Source organism: Nyctereutes procyonoides, unplaced genomic scaffold, assembly GCF_905146905.1.
Source record: "Nyctereutes procyonoides isolate TBG_1078 unplaced genomic scaffold, NYPRO_anot_genome, whole genome shotgun sequence".
In the NCBI taxonomy this organism is placed as follows: domain Eukaryota; kingdom Metazoa; phylum Chordata; class Mammalia; order Carnivora; family Canidae; genus Nyctereutes; species Nyctereutes procyonoides.
In genome coordinates this window covers 43937631-43949734 of record NW_026575139.1, presented here as the reverse complement: position 1 = coordinate 43949734, position 12104 = coordinate 43937631, and the positions used below count along the sequence as shown (strand labels likewise).

General features: G+C 36.5%; 1 protein-coding gene across 4 annotated transcripts in view; it reads right to left on the bottom strand.

Annotated features, from left to right (window-relative positions):
• The window catches only part of TXNDC16 (thioredoxin domain containing 16), a 130168-nt gene that overhangs the window by 51335 nt on the left and 66729 nt on the right, over positions 1-12104 (bottom strand). For all 4 annotated transcript variants that reach the window (XM_055304179.1, XM_055304177.1, XM_055304180.1 and 1 more), the window contains exons 10-11: positions 2855-3021; positions 2408-2468 (exon numbers count right to left, since the gene is read on the bottom strand). In XM_055304179.1, coding sequence (XP_055160154.1) covers positions 2408-2468; positions 2855-3021 — 228 coding nt within the window. The remainder of the gene's footprint in view (positions 1-2407; positions 2469-2854; positions 3022-12104) is intronic.

Below are 12104 nucleotides of genomic sequence, written 5' to 3'. Positions count from 1 at the left end.
CAGTGATACTCCCCCGTGTTCCAATACAACTTGTTTTTGGCCACTCTGCACTGAGCAAAATGACTAGAAGGAAAACCTCACTTCAAAAGAAAGAATCAGAAACAGCCCTCTTTCCCACAGAGTTACAAAATCTGGATTACACTTCAATGTCAGAAAGCCAATTCAGAAGCACCATTATACAGCTACTGGTGGCTCTAGAAAAAAGCATTAAGGCCTCACGAGACTTCATGACTGCAGAATTTAGATCCAATCAGGCAGAAATTAAAAATCAATTGAATGAGATGCAATCCAAACTAGAAGTCCTAACGACGAGGGTTAACGAGGTGGAAGAACGAGTGAGTGACATAGAAGACAAGTTAATGGCAAAGAGGGAAACTGAGGAAAAAAGAGATAAACCATTAAAGAACCATGAAGACAGATTAAGGGAAATGAACGACACTCTAAGGAAGAAAAACCTACGTTTAATTGGGGTTCCCGAGGGCGCCGAAAGGGACAGAGGGCCAGAATATGTATTTGAACAAATCCTAGCTGAAAACTTTCCCAATCTGGGAAGGGAAACAGGCATTCAGATCCAGGAAATAGAGAGATCCCCCCCTAAAATCAATAAAAACCGTTCAACACCTCGACATCTAATAGTGAAGCTTGCAAATTCCAAAGATAAAGAGAAGATCCTTAAAGCAGCAAGAGACAAGAAGTCCCTGACTTTCATGGGGAGGAATATTAGGGTAACAGCAGACCTCTCCACAGAGACCTGGCAGGCCAGAAAGGGCTGGCAGGATATATTCAGGGTCCTAAATGAGAAGAACATGCAACCAAGAATACTTTATCCAGTAAGGCTCTCATTCAAAATGGAAGGAGAGATAAAGAGCTTCCAAGACAGGCAGGAACTGAAAGAATATGTGACCTCCAAACCAGCTCTGCAAGAAATTTTAAGGGGGACTCTTAAAATCCCCCTTTAAGAAGAAGTTCAGTGGAACAATCCACAAAAACAAGGACTAAATAGATATCATGATGACACTAAACTCATATCTGTCAATAGTAACTCTGAACGTGAATGGGCTTAATGACCCCATCAAAAGGCGCAGGGTTTCAGACTGGATAAAAAAACAGGACCCATCTATTTGCTGTCTACAAGAGACTCATTTTAGACAGAAAGACACCTACTACCTGAAAATAAAAGGTTGGAGAATCATTTACCATTCAAATGGTTCTCAAAATATATCCTAAAAACTATAGAACACTTCTGAAAGAAATTGAGGAAGACACAAAGAGATGGAAAAATATTCCATGCTCATGGATTGGCAGCATTAATATTGTGAAAATGTCAATTTTACCATTTACACGTATAATGCAATCCCTATCAAAATACCATGGACTTTCTTCAGAGACTTAGAACAAGTTATTTTAAGATTTGTGTGGAATCAGAAAAGACCCCGAACAGCCAGGGGAATTTTAAAAAAGAAAACCATATCTGGGGGCATCACAATGCCAGATTTCAGGTTGTACTACAAAGCTGTGTTCATCAAGACAGTGTGGTACTGGCACAAAAACAGACATATAGATCAATGGAACAGAATAGAGAACCCAGAAGTGGACCCTGAACTTTATGGTCAACTAATATACGATAAAGGAGGAAAGACGATCCACTGGAAGACAGTCTCTTCAATAAATGGTGCTGGGAAAATTGGACATCCACATGCAGAAGAATGAAACTGGACCACTCTCTTGCACCATACACAAAGATAAACTCAAAATAGATGAAAGATCTAAATGTGAGACAAGATTCCATCAAAATCCCAGAGGAGAACTCAGGCAACACCCTTTTTGAACTTGGCCACAGTAACCGGAGAAGGACAAACAGTGTATGTTCTCATTCATTTGGGGAATATGAATAATAGTGAAAGGGAATATAAGGGAAGGGAGAAGAAATGTGTGAGAAATATCAGAAAGGGAGACAAAACATAAAGACTTCTAACTCTGAGAAATGAACTAGGGGTGGTGGAGGGGGAGGAGGGCGGGGGGTGGGGGTGAATGGGTGACCGGCACTGAGGGGGACACTTGACGGGATGAGCACTGGGTGTTATTCTGTATGTTGGTAAATTGAACACCAATAAAAATTAATTTATATAAAAAAAAGGAAGTAATTAAATATAACTTTACATGAAAAGTAGGATATATAGCATGTTCTTAATTTTCTTTTAAAAAATACATAAATGGGAACATGAGAAAAAAGAAAAATTAACAAATGGAAAAAAAAACACCAAAATATTAACAGCAATAATCTTTGAATAGTGGCAATTTATAGAATTTCTTTTCTGTAATGAGCATATGTTACTTTATGACCACATTTACTAACTTTCTTTAAATAATTAACAGACATTGTAGACCAATACATAAAATGACTAACCTCTTCTGCTCTTCTGAAGATCACATTAGCATGCTGAGGAATGTCTACTTCCAAAGAGTCCCTTTTGAAAAATGGAAATAAATGTTTTATACAGCTAATCTGAAGAACAGTCATCCGGGATGTAAATATAAAACAGAATATAAGTTCTTACACTAAAAACAATTTATGAAAAAAGATTACAATTTAGTGATCTAAGTTTTAGACATAAATTCAGACTAGATGTTCTAGTCTCCATCTTAATCTACATCTTCATTTAGCAAAGTTTAAAGGTCTAAATTTTAATCAAGCTAATAATGTACAGACTTTAGCTCAGCAAGTGATTCTAATTATATTAGAATTTACTAGAGATATCTGGGTTTATTTACAAGTCAATATATTAGCATATTTTAAAAAGAGAAAAATTCTAGTGTTTTACTATATACAGTGAATATTTTATGTTTAAGATACCTTAACAAGAGTAGAACTCCTGCTTTCCCCAGAAGACGCCAAGCAACCCATTCTGCAGTTCTTCTGTCAGCTTCATATGTCGCTTGCTGACTAACAATAAAAACCAGTGGTAATCCTAGTTGGAGATGAATAGTTGAAACCTGTTGAGGGTCTTCAGTAACTTCAGTCTTCATTTAAAAAAAGAACAAAAGATCTTCACTGTCCAAGAATAGGGTTCCAACATTCAGATTTAAACTCTAATTCTTATTAATAAAGTCATGGGTAAAAAAAAAAAAGTCTGTAAAATAAATACAATATTAACAGAAATGACCTCAATACTTCCTGAGGTTCATCCTCCCAATGCACTTATATAGCTTAAGCATTATAAAACTAACACATTTACAAAGAGTTAGACATGAAATTACAACCACAAGGAATAAGTATATTAGAAAGAAATTTTTAGAAAACAATAAAACAGTGTGATACTGATAAATAGATATTTCAAATGAAATAGAATAACTAAGGTATAAATTCCTTCATATAAGAATTTAACATATAATAAATGACACATTATAGAACAATGAGGAACATCTGAGTTAGGACAGCAGCTTGAATATATACATCTAATTTTACTTCCTCCAGAAATCCCAAGAAAACTATAGCAGGAAGATTTTTTTTTAAAGAAGATAAACATGCATATGTGAAGACAGGAAGAGAGAAAAGACAAAAATTTTTTGGAAGCTGAAGAACAGAATAATAACTAGCTTAGGAGAATCTAACAAGGCAAAACCGTTAAGCCATGAGAGAGAAAGCTACGAAACAATTAAATTTTAACTGCAGCATCCTAAAATTGCTCAGGATTTGTCAGTGCCTGGTATCTCTGAAACCAGAGGAGAAATACTGGAGGGGGCAGTGGCAGGAAGACTCTGAAATAAGAAGAATAGGTAAAAGCTTTGGAGGAGTTAGATCCTGAGATTCTCCTCCCAACTCTATGAGTTTAGGCAACTGTTCCTCCCTCACACCAGAAGAAATCTGGGGGACCTCAGAAAATCTGAGAGTGTGAATACCATGCCAAAAGTGGGGAATTAAGTAACTAAATGCTAAGACGCCCCCAACTCCCAACCCACTCAGTTCCCAGAATATAAGTGGCCAGACTTTTGTCCTCCCAACAGAAGACTGGAAGATCCTTTTCTGAGAATCATGAGTAACCCCAAGAAAAAGCCTAAGGCTATGGACATTAGGGTTCACCAAAAAGCAGCCAAGGTCCAATCACCCTATAAAGCTCAGAATTAACAAGTCTCATCTACATTCTCATAATTTCTAATTAGCTTTTTAGTTTCATATTCTAAATCACAAACAGATACCCAAGGAGTAACACACATCTGAGGGAAGCCTCTAAAATAAAACATAGAGACCAGGACAAACAGAAAAACAGATAACATGCAGAAAACACAGACTATTCAGGAAGCAGGTTCAGAAAACCACCACTGATAAACTCCAGGTGATGGGAAGATACTGAATCTATAAAGAAACAAAAAATAAAGCTGAACAATTCTGCCAGAAAGTACATACAGCAAAAGATGGAAAATAGGGAGAAAATGTAATAAAGGTAAAGGACTGGGTCAAGAGGTCCAATGCCCAACTATGAGTTCCAGAAAGAAAGAAAGAAAGAAAGGAAAAACAGAAGGGAAGATATTATCACTAAAATAAAAACAAAGTTTCCCATAACTGAAGGAATATGAATTGCCGGGATGAAACTGCCCATTGAGTAACCAAATAGTGGATAAAAGCAGATACACAGGAAGATGCCTTCTTGCATGCTTTGCAATTATTGAGGATTTTTTTTTTATTCCTAAACATTTCTAGAGAAAATCTGATACTCGCCTATGGTAGTCAGAATTCTAAAATAGCCCCCAAGATTTCTGGTGCACAAATCTTGGATAATCCCAATCCCTTGATCAGGTTACACTGTAGAAGTAAAGTCTGTACATCACAAGACAGTAAAATTCTCTTTATTAGGTTACATTGTAGAAGACTGTCATAGCATAAGACAGTGAGATTGTCCTGCTGGCTCTGAAGGAGGAAGCAGCAATTCTTCAAGAAGGCCCTATGGCCAGGATCTGAGAATAGTCTGTAGTAGCTGAGAGCAACACCAGACAACAAACAGCAAGAAAGTGGGGACCTCAGTCCTACAACTGAATGGGTAGAACAGCCTGAAGGAATAGGAAGACCTGGTTCCTTCTTTGCATGTTTGGAAAAATCAGCAATTCAGCATTAAAAAGTGAAAAACAGGAACAAGCAATAAAGACGGAGATCTGGCAAATCATTAAAAGCCATTATATCCTCCTAAGAAAATGGGGCTTTCTTCTGTAAATGAACTGAAACCATTTAGAAGTTGTAAGAAATATTGTAACATGTATATTTAAAAATATTACTCTGCCAGCAATGGCAAGTATGAACTCAAAGGGAGTGGGGGAAAAAAGGGGAGGAATAGAGACCGGATCAGTTACTATTACTAAAATAGAACATGAGAGATGGTGAAAATCTTGATTAAGGCACTGGCTGTTAGAATGAAGAATTCAAAAGATATTTAAAATGTAAAATTAGATGTGGGGAGATGCAGGAATTGAGAATGGTTTCCCAGGTTTCTGCTAAGAATGGATAGTAAATTAACCAAGATAATGAAGAAAGAACAGATGGTGGAGAAGGACAACACATTGATGTTGGACATATTGAACTTAAGGGGAGATACATCTAATTAGTAGTTAGATATATGGGTCAGGAAGTCCAAAGAAAAATTTGACCTCAAAGTTCAGCTCTGAGAATCGGTGTAGCTAATGGCATAGAAACAGATGAGATCACTTGAAGAGTGTGTCCTGAGCATATATCACTGTGTGTATAGCCAAGTACTCTAAAACCTGATGGCTTAAAATAACAAAAATCACTTATTTGGTTCATATATCTGCAAGCTCATCTCTGATCGATGTAACATTAGCAGAGCTTCTCGACAGGAGGCAGAAGGTCTGATTTATTTATTATTATTATTATTATTTTTTTTTTTTTTTTTTTAGAAGGTCTGCTTTAAAGATGGCTCATTCACTGGCTTGCAAGCTGATGCTGACTATATGAGCTCAGCCAGGGCTCTGGGCTAGAGGCCTCAATTCCTCTTCACCAAGGTTTCTCCTTGGATTTAGTTTCATATCACACACAGTACCTGGGTTTTAAGAATGAGCAACCAAAAAAGGCAAAGGAGAAGCATAAGGCATCTTGTGACATACAATCTCAAAAGTTACACATCATCACTTCAGTCTTATTCTATTGGTCAAGGCAATCAAAGAGACCCAAACAGCTTCAAGGAGAGGGGACACAGACTCCCCTGGATAGGCAAAGTGATAAGGTCACACAACAAGAAGAGCTTATGGGTTGGGAGATACTGTTATTGCCATTTTTGGAATATACAATCAAAGTCTAACTGGATGAGGCTTCAGAGGTCTTAGTGAGAGGAGTCAGTGTATTTTGCAATGGCTGTAACAATTCACAACCCATCCAGGCCTCATCCCATCAGACTTTGAGATCAATGTAGTCTAAGATCTCATCATTTACATTCAGGTCCAGCTGTAGATAGAGTTTTTCTAGTGCAGTCCCGTAGATATAGCCTCTTGAGAACTGTTCTCAATCTGAAGGCTTGTGAACACAAATTATTTGTCTCTAGTACATACTCAACAGACAATTACTAAACTGACATGGGATAACGACTACATACAATCCTATTAGAAAAGAGAGAGAGGAGGCACAGAGTAATGATTACAGCACAGAGATTGTGTAGTCCATCCAGGTATATATTGCCAGTTAACTGTTCAGGGCTTAGTCCTACTCCATAAGAGGTGTTCTCTGAGGTTAAGACTCTGGGCTCTTTGCTCTCCAACTCATTCTTTCTTGTTCACAAAAAAGGTGCTGTGTTTGCAAATGAGTTAATCAGCCTTTTCCAGCCCATGGAAACTTGGAGAGCCAAAGAATTCTTTTCATTTTGTGCTGTTTCTATCCCTTTACATACAAATTGGTATAATTCTAAAAACTTGTGGTTTCTTAGCCATAAAAGTTATAATCCATTCTATTAGACAAAAGATAAAATTGCAAAAGTCCTTGATAGTTAGAAAAAGTAATAGTGTAACATAAAAATAGCAATTAATAATTGTACATACCTACAGAAATACTTTTAAATATTTTATATAAAATATAGATTTTATATATATATAATGATAAAATATACAAAAGTGAAAAAACCTTCTTGCCTTGGGGGAATTACCAATATATTTTTTTAAGATCTTATTTATTTATTTATTTCAGAGAGGAAAGACAAGCAGACTCCAAGCTGAGCATGGAGCCCGACAGGGGCTCAATCTCACAACACTGAGATCATGACCTGAACTGAAATCAAGAGTCAGATGCCCACTCAATTGAGCCAATCAGGTGCCCCACCAATATTTTTCTAAAAATAATAAATTACTATTAAATTATTTAACTTAGAAATTAATTTTCAAAGAAGATATGCAAGGAAAAAAGGATTATAACAGATATGTAACAGTTATAACAGAAAAAAGGATTATAACAGACATTATGTGATGAACTGCTGTACACCTATAAATCAGATAAACTAGAAGATATGGATAAATTCCCAGACACATACAACCTACCAAGACTGAATCATGTAGAAATAGAAAATGTGAACAGACATATAATAAGGAGATTGAATCAGTAATCAAAAACCTCCCAACAAAGAAAAACCCAGGTCCAGATGGCTTGACTGGAGGATTCTATCAAAAATTTAAAGAAGAACTGATGCCAATCTTTCTCAAACTTTTCACAAATAATGAAGAGTAGGGAACACTTGTAAACTCACTGTAGGAGGCCAACATTACTCTGATACCAAAGCCAGACAAAAATACCACAAAAAAACTACAGATCAATATCCTGGATGAATATTGATGCAAATATCCTCAACAAAGTACTTGTAAACTGAATTCAACAGCACATTAGAAAAAATTAAACCCCATGACCAAGGAGAATTTATCCCTGGGATGCAAGGATGGTTCAAAATCAATCAATGTAATATACTACATATAAAAATACAAAAATCAAATCACATCATCATCTCAATTGACAAAGAAAAAGTATTTAACAAAATTCAATGCTTTTTCACAATAAAAACATTCAACAAACTAAGAATAGGAGAAAATTACCTCAACATAATAAATATTATATATGAAAAGGCCACAACTAACGTCATACTCAATAGTGAAAAACTGAAAGCTTTCCTCTAAGATCAGGAAAAAAAGCAAGGATGCTCACTCTTGCCACTACTATTGAACACAGTACTAAAAGTTACAGCCAGAACAACTTGGCAAAAAATAAATAAAAAGCATATAAATTGGAAAAGAAAAGCAAATTATCTCTGTTCACAGATGACATGACCTTATATGTAGAAAATCCTAAAGATTCCATAAAAAAGGGTGCCTGGGTGGCTCAGTGGATGAGCATCAGCCTTCAGCTCAGGGCGTGATCCTGGGGTCCTGGGAACGAGCCCCACATCAGGCTCCCTAATGGGAGCGTCCTTCACCCTCTGCCTATGAATCGGCCTCTGTCTCTCATGAATAAATAAAATCTTAAAAAAAAAAAGATTCCACAAAAGATACCGTATTAATGAATGAATTCAACAAAGTTGCAGTATGCAAAATCAACATTGAAAAATCAGTTGTGTTCAGAGTGCCAGATTTCAGGTTATACTACAAAGCTGTGGTCATCAAGACAGTGTGATACTGGCACAAAAACAGACACATAGATCAATGGAACAGAATAGAGAATCCAGAAGTGGACCCTCAACTTTATGGTCAACTAATATTCGACAAAGCAGGAAAGACTATCCACTGGAAAAAAGACAGTCGCTTCAATAAATGGTGCTGGGAAAATTGGACATCCACATGCAGAAGAATGAAACTAGACCACTCTCTTGCACCATACACAAAGATAAACTCAAAATGGATGAAAGATCTAAATGTGAGACAAGATTCCATCAAAATCCTAGAGGAGAACACAGGCAACACCCTTTTTGAACTTGGCCACAGTAACTTCTTGCAAGATACATCTACGAAGGCAAGAGAAACAAAAGCAAAAATGAAGTATTGGGACTTCATCAAGATAAGAAGCTTTTGCACAGCAAAAGATACAGTCAACAAAACTCAAAGACAACCTACAGAATGCGAGAAGATATTTGCAAATGACGGATCAGATAAAGGGCTAATTTCCAAGATCTATAAAGAACTTATTAAACTCAACACCAAAGAAACAAACAATCCAATCATGAAATGGGCAAAAGACATGAACAGAAATCTCTCAGAGAAAGACATAGACATGGCCAACAAGCACATGAGAAAATGCTCCACATCACTTGCCATCAAGGAAATACAAATCAAAACCACAATGAGATACCACCTCACACCAGTGAGAATGGGGAAAATTAACAAGGCAGGAAACCACAAATGTTGGAGAGGATGCGGAGAAAGGGGAACCCTCTTACACTGTTGGTGGGAATGTGAACTGGTGCAGCCACTCTGGAAAACTGTGTGGAGGTTCCTCAAAGAGTTAAAAATAGATCTGCCCTACGACCCAGCAATTGCACTGCTGGGGATTTACCCCAAAGATACAGCTGCAATGAAATGCCAGGACACCTGCACCCCAATGTTTATAGCAGCAATGTCCACAATAGTCAAATTGTGGAAGGAGCCTCGGTGTCCATCAAAAGATGAATGGATAAAGAAGATGTGGTTTGGGGATCCCTGGGTGGCGCAGCGGTTTAGCGCCTGCCTTTGGCCCAGGGCACGATCCTGGAGACCTGGGATCGAATCCCACGTTGGGCTCCCGGTGCATGGAGCCTGCTTCTCCCTCTGCCTGTGTCTCTACCTCTCTCTCTCACTTTGTGCCTATCATAAATAAATTTAAAAAAAAAAAATACCTAGTAGTGCAATTGCTGGGTCATAAGATAGCTCTATTAAAAAAAAGATGTGGTTTATGTATACAATGGAATATTACTCAGCCGTAACAAATGACAAATACCCACCATTTGCTTCAACGTGGATGGAACTGGAGGGTATTATGCTGAGTGAAATAAGTCAATCGGAGGAGGACAAACATTATATGTTCTCATTCATTTGGAGAATGTAAAAAATAGTGAAAGGGAATAAAGGGGAAAGGAGAAAAAAATGAGTGGGAAATATCAGAAAGGGAGACAGAATATGAGAGACTCCTAACTCTGGGAAACGAACTAGGGTTGGTGGAAGGGGAGGAGGGCGAGGGGTGGGGGTGACTGGGTGACGGGCACTGAGCTGGGCACTTGATGGGATGAGCACTGGGCGTTATTCTATATGTTGGCAAATTGAACACCAATAAAAAAATAAATTAAAAAAAATCAGTTGTGTTTTTATGACTAACAAGAAACTATCCAAAAAGGAAACTAAGAAAATAATCCCATTTTATAATAGCATCAAAAAGAATAAAATATTTAGGAATAAGCTTAACAAAGAAAGAAAAAGACTTATACGTTGAAAACTACAAAATATTGCTGAAAGAAATTAAAGAAGACACAAATAAATGTGAAGACATCCATTCATGTTCTTGGATTAGATGTGATACTACTAAAATGTTCATACTATCTAAAGTTATCTACAAATTCAACGCAATCCCTATCAAAATCCCAAAGGCATTTTTTGCAGAAATACAAAAAAAAATCCTAAAATTCATATGGAGTCTCAGGGACACCAAATAGTCAAAACAACTTGAGAAAAAATAAGTCTGGTGGCCTCACAACTCCTGATTTCAAAACGTACAGCAACAGAATAGTGCAATACTGGCAAAAATACAGACACAGACCAAGAGAAGAGAACAGAGAGCCCAGAAATAAGCTCTCGCATATGTGGTCAAATGATCTTTGACAAGGGCACCAAGACAAAATGATGAGTAATTGAGTGTCTTTTCAACAAATGGTGCTGGGAAAACTAGATATCCACATGCAAAAGAATCATGATGAATTTTCACCTTACATCAAATACAAAAATAACTCAAAATGGAATAGTGACCTAAATGAAACTATAAAACTCCTAGAAAAAAACATAGGGGAAAACCTTCATGATATTGGAATGTAAATGATTTCTTGGAAATCACACCACAGGCACAGACAACAAAAACAAAAATAGACAAATGGAACTACATCAAACTTAAACATGTCTGCACTGTGGGAAGAAATCAACAGAGTGAAAAGCAATGTATGAAATGAGAGAAAATACTGCAAATCATGCGTCAGATAATGGGTTAATATCTAGATTAAGGAACAACTAAAACTTAACAAAAATAAACTAAAAAAGGGCAAAGGACTGGAATAGATATTTCTCTAAAGAAGATATACAAATGGGCAACAAATATATGAAAAACTTAACTGATCATCAGGAATATGCAAAGCAAAAACACAACACACATTATCGAAATCATTCAGATGACTAATATCAAAACAACAATAACGACACAAATAACAAGTACTGGCAAGGATATAAAGAGATTAAAAACTCTTGCACACTGTGGGCATGTAAAATGATGTAGCCGCTATAGAAAACAGTATGAAGGTTCCTCAAAAACTTAAAAACAGAACTACCATGTGATCCAGGAAGTTAATTTCTGTATGTGTGTGTGTGTGTGTGTGTGTGTGTGTGTGTGTGTATATATATCCAAAAGAATTAAAAACAGGATTTCAAAGAGATATTTGCAAACCCATCTTCATTGAAGCATTATTCACAATGGCCAAGATATGGAAGCAACCTAAATACTTAACAATGGATTAATGGATAAATAAATGTTATATACACACATATATATAACTATATATATGTATATACACACATATGCACGTATATACAACTATATACATATACACATATGTATAACTATACACACACACACATATATAATGGAATATTATATGGTCTCAAAAAGAAAGTAATACTCCAGAAGGGAGGTAGGTGGGGGGATGGGTTAAACAGGCAATAGAAATTAAAAAGGGCACTTGTGATGAACATGGGGTGATATATGGAAGTGCTGAATCATTATATTATACACCAGAAATTAATATTACACTGTATGTTAACCAACTACTTTTTTAACTTTTTTAAAAATATTTTTTATTTATTTATTGAGAGAGAAAGAGAAAGAGAGAGAGAGAGGCAGAGAC